Source organism: Megascapheus bottae, chromosome X (genome assembly GCF_031878675.1).
Source record: "Megascapheus bottae isolate mThoBot1 chromosome X, mThoBot2.hap1, whole genome shotgun sequence".
NCBI lineage: Eukaryota > Metazoa > Chordata > Mammalia > Rodentia > Geomyidae > Megascapheus > Megascapheus bottae.
This window is the reverse complement of record NC_143547.1, coordinates 34,165,124-34,169,905: the sequence shown is the minus strand read 5'-3', so window position 1 is coordinate 34,169,905 and position 4,782 is coordinate 34,165,124. Positions and strand designations below refer to the sequence as shown.

At 45.7% G+C, this 4,782-nt stretch overlaps 1 protein-coding gene across 1 annotated transcript; it reads left to right on the top strand.

Moving 5' to 3' along the window:
* Nucleotides 1-3,092: 3,092 nt before the first annotated feature.
* On the top strand, nucleotides 3,093-4,489 carry Mageh1 (MAGE family member H1). Its single transcript, XM_090326382.1, has one exon. It carries the CDS (start codon nucleotides 3,312-3,314, stop codon nucleotides 3,969-3,971), a length of 660 nt encoding a protein of 219 aa, XP_090182508.1. The 5' UTR covers nucleotides 3,093-3,311; the 3' UTR covers nucleotides 3,972-4,489.
* Nucleotides 4,490-4,782: the final 293 nt, after the last annotated feature.

Below are 4,782 nucleotides of genomic sequence, written 5' to 3'. Positions count from 1 at the left end.
AAAATGGATACAAAATTTCAAAGAATATGCCTGACTTTACAATGTTTTAGGCATACAGAATGCCAAATATGAAAATAAAAAGATGGATGGGTAGATAATGAAATCAGGGAAAACTACTCCAATTCAGAATTTCTTGTGTAGGCTGTTGGCCTTCCAGGGACATAAAACAAGTTGGACAGACAAGGCTAGAAAGAGAGCAGACATTCCTGTTTGTACAGAACAAATCATACCACAAGGACATTAGGTGAATGCATTAGGGTCAAAGGGCACATAAGGGGCACAGACTGAACTATATGTTATGTTCTCGTCTGAATTTTTTCTTTCTTTTTCTCTGCATGAAGTCCATCCCAGAATCATTCGCTCAATACAGCCATATCTTATTCCAGAAAATACACCAAAACCTGGGGGATAGCAAAGACTCTCTGGGATAGGATTTGGACTAACTAGGATTCCTTCCCCTAGTAGGGTTACAAACTATGGATATCTCAAGCAAGAATTTCAATCTTTTCATCCAAAATGGTAAAAAGAATTTGCTCAACTTTTAAGAATTCACTTAACAACATATGTAAGGGCTGAGAGTTTGGCCTAGTGGTAGAATGCTTGCCTAGCATGCATGAAGATCCTGGTTTGACTCCTTGGTACCACATACATAGAAAATGCAAGAACTGGTTATGGCTCAAGTAATAGAGCACTAGCCTTGAGAAACATCAGGACAGTGCCCAGGACCTGAGTTCAAGCCCCAGGATTGGCAAAAAAAGAATACATGCAAAACAAAATCCCCATTATGTATTCTGAAGGCTAGGATCACTGTTTGAAATACTTGAAGGGTCAAATGTGTGCTTATTGTGGGACAAAGGCTTTTCACTTACTATTTAATTCATGCAACCCTATGAAGCCAGTATTTTAATTACTTCTACCTTTATAGATGAGGAAATAGCCTTGAGGCAGGTTAGCTTTAGAGAAAGAATGCTTAAACCAACCCCCTCTGTTAGTCATACCCTAGGAGACCCTTGAGTTCTATTCCTTTCCTAGTACCTGCCAGGGACACTAAAATTTCGGGGGTAATTAGTGGTCAGTTTGTGGTTAAGATTTCTCTCTAAGGGTAAGAAAAAAACTCTTTGGTTTAGTTCTAAACAAGGACATCACTGGTATAGTGTAAATACGTGAGTCTTTAAGCCTGACATCTGTGTAACAAATTCCAAGTTAAGATTTCATACATATGGATTGCATCTCACATGTACACCTAGAACTATAGGATGACAACCTTGTGCATGTGCAGATCCCTTCCAAAAATATCTGTGAAGTCATGATCATTATAAGATCAGCTCACTGTCATTACTATGAACTACTCCCTACATTCTCTGAAATCTAGAAAGCTGATTTTTTTTGTCAGTCCTGGGGCTTGAACTCAGGGCCTGGGCACTGTCCTTGGACATTTTTTGCTTAAAGTTAGCACTTTGTCCTTGAGCCACACCACCACTTCTGGCTTTTTTCTGCATATGCAGTTCTGGGGAATCGAACCCAGAGCTTTGTGCATGCTAGGTGAGCACACTATCAGTAGGCTACAGTCCCAGCCCAAAAGCTGACATTTTTTTTAAAACCATGTTTGTTCTCGGGCCTTCTAGCTCATGTCCTGCCTTTTTGTGCTGGTCCTTTTGGCTTGAACACAGGGCCTGCATGGTGTTCCTGAGATATTTTGCTCAAGATTAGTACTCTACCACTTGAACCACAGCTCCACTTCCCACTCTTTTGGTAGCTAATTGAAGAGTCTCACAGACTTTCTTGCTCATGCTGGATTTAAACCTGCAATTCTTAAAATATCAGCTTTCTGAATAGCTAAGATTACAGGCATGTCCCACTGGCGCCCTGCTCTGTTTAACTCTTTCTGTGTCTCTGTCTGTGTCTCTTTGTCTCTGTGTGTGTCTGTCTCCCTGCCCATTAATTTCTTGTTGGGGCTACTAAAAATCTGGGATTTTCACTCCCTTTGCTACCCACTGGTAACAGCCTCAGAGAGGTGAATCTATTTGAGCAAGCCAGTATCTGGGAATCTGGGATAATATTAAGAAGAAAAAAAAGAACAGCTTGATAGCTGTAGGGCTTCCCTCAAGGGAGTAAACATCTCCCTTTGGGAGAAAGAGATACGCTTGAGGAGAGAGAGGACTGTGAGCTAGCAGATGGAATCTGGATAGTTGGAAAGGGAGGGGAAGACTGTTCAGGCTGAAGAAATCACAAACAAAAGCAAGATGGGGATTAATTTTGCATGTTCTGTGAATAAAGCAGTTCCAATCAAGTGGTGTGCAGGTACTCTGGAGCCTAGAAACCCTGGAGGCAAGTTGCACTCCACCTCTGCCTCTCTGTTCCCAGTTTCTATTAGGTTCTTAGAAAAAATCACGCTTAAAATGCCTGCCTCTTCATCCCCATGGCAACAGCCTTCAGACTCGCTCCCCTCCCCCTCCCCCTCCCCCTCCCCCTCCCGCTTCCTAGGTGGTCTGCCTGCAGACTCAGGCGGCCTGGAAGACTGCTGGAATCCAAGTCTGATACTGTCACTGCCCAGCTCAATAAACTAACCAATATATATCCGTGCCTTGAACCCCCATCCCAATGCCCCCCACACCTCCCCGAACTAGGCCTTGACGGTATCATCCAGTGGGCTCACAAACGACATACACATAAGTGCCCTTCTTTGTATGAATGTGCTGTGTAAACCAGGACAGGAAAGAAGGCCTTGGGCAAGGTACGCCTTGAGCCCCCCTGTTCCCCACCCTGACCACTGGCCTTCTGTAAAATTGAATTTGAGACCCACTGCTTTGCAAGACCTGCGAACCAATCTTAGAACGGCCGTGTCCGACTGAAGACTATGAGAACAGTCGAAATACAAAACGATTCGGTTTCAGAATGTGAAAGCACTAGGCGCATTGTTTCTTTGCATAACCCAACCTCCACCAATCCCTACTGTCAGGCCCACCTTTGTCCCACCCCATCGGTAAGCCTACTCCTTTTCCTATCGGCTAGCGGAAGTCCCTGTGGAGAAGTCTGCCCACTTCCTCTTTGGGGTTCCGGCGTGTGCGTGGCAGGAGAGGCGGGGCCAATTCTCGCGCGCGCGCTAGCAGCTGTGGCGAGTGCCCGCGGCTACTGCAGGCACAAGGCAGCTCGCCCGAGCCAGAGCTTTGTGGCTCTGCGGGGTGCTGCTACAAAGACTATTGACATTTGTGTTCTCAGTGGCGCAGTCTTCTTAAGGCTGATTGCGCCGCTTTCAACAGAAGCTACAGGCGTTTATCGCCCACACTGCCTTGAGGTTCGGAGAGAGAAACATGCCTCGGGGACGAAAGAGTCGGCGCCGCCGGAACGCCAGGGCTGCGGAAGAGAATCGCAACAATCGCAAGATCCAGGCCTCAGAGGCCTCTGAGACCCCGATGGCTGCCTCTGTGGTCCCCAGCACCCCAGAAGACGACGTGAGCGGCCCAGAGGAAGACCCAAGCACTCCAGAAGAGGCCTCCACTACTCCCGAGGAAGCCTCCAGCACTGCCTTAGCACAAAAGCCCCCTGTAACCCGGAGCAATTTTCAGGGCACTAAGAAAAGTCTCTTGATGTCCATATTAGCCCTCATCTTCATCATGGGCAATAGCGCCAAGGAGGCCCTGGTCTGGAAAGTGCTGGGGAAGTTAGGGATGCAGCCTGGGCGGCAGCACAGCATCTTCGGAGATCCCAAGAAGGTCGTCACGGAAGAGTTTGTGCGCCGAGGATACCTCCTTTATAAGCCTGTACCCCGCAGCAGTCCGGTGGAGTATGAGTTCTTCTGGGGTCCTCGAGCACATGTGGAATCCAGCAAGCTGAAAGTCATGCATTTTGTAGCAAGGGTTCGTAATCGATGCTCCAAGGACTGGCCTTGTAACTATGACTGGGATTCAGATGATGATGCCGAGGTTGAGGCGATCCTGAATTCAGGTGCTAGGGGTTACTCTGCACGCTAGGGAAATCTGAGGCAGACCCTTAGGAGAAGAAAAGAGTTTAAGGTATCCCAAGGCCTAGGTGGCCTGGGGCTTGTTGACAGTAATGTGGATTGGGGGAGGGGACTGTACTTGGTATTTGTGATCAGTGCTAATTGTTTAACTGGGAAATAGAATGTTTGCTTTAGATATTGTAAACTTGTAATAATTTTACAATGCTTTAAGGATGACCATATGTTTCCATTTAAAATCGGCGTTTCCCCCCATCCCCTGTCCTTGAAATCTGTTATAATAGCTTTGTTATCACTTGGAGATGATTTCATTTCAGTATATTTTGTGATGTGGTACACAATTGCATAATTGAAATAAGCTGTTCTTTTAAAGTTTGATATAACCTGTAAAATGTGGGAGGAACATGAGGGAATTGTTCATATCTGACCTTTCTGAAATGCTTTCTATCTGCTGTCTTGTAAACAAAACACTACTATAAATATAATTACTTACACGAAAATATAGACAAAATAAAAGCATAGTAACTAGCACACTTTGTCATTTATTGGCCACCTGTTATGTGAGAAGAAAGTATATCTGTTCTGGGGAGAGGCCTTACCATACACCCCAGGTTCCCAAAGAAGATTCTGGATTGGGTGGGAGAGAAAAATATGGAAACTAGCAGAACAATAACTGCTATGCTTGAGAAGAAGTATGGGGTGAGGAGAAATACAGAAAAGCAAACAATGCCCCCTGGGGAGTTGAAAGGGACAAGGGGCATCACAGTGGGAGGGGCATCAGGGTACTGCATGCTCTGATCTGGGCTTGGATATCTATTAGAAAC

Excerpts from the sequence above, each read along its gene's own strand:
- Mageh1 (XM_090326382.1), top strand. The coding sequence starts at position 3,312 with ATGCCTCGGGGACGAAAGAGTCGGCGCCGCCGGAACGCCAGGGCTGCG.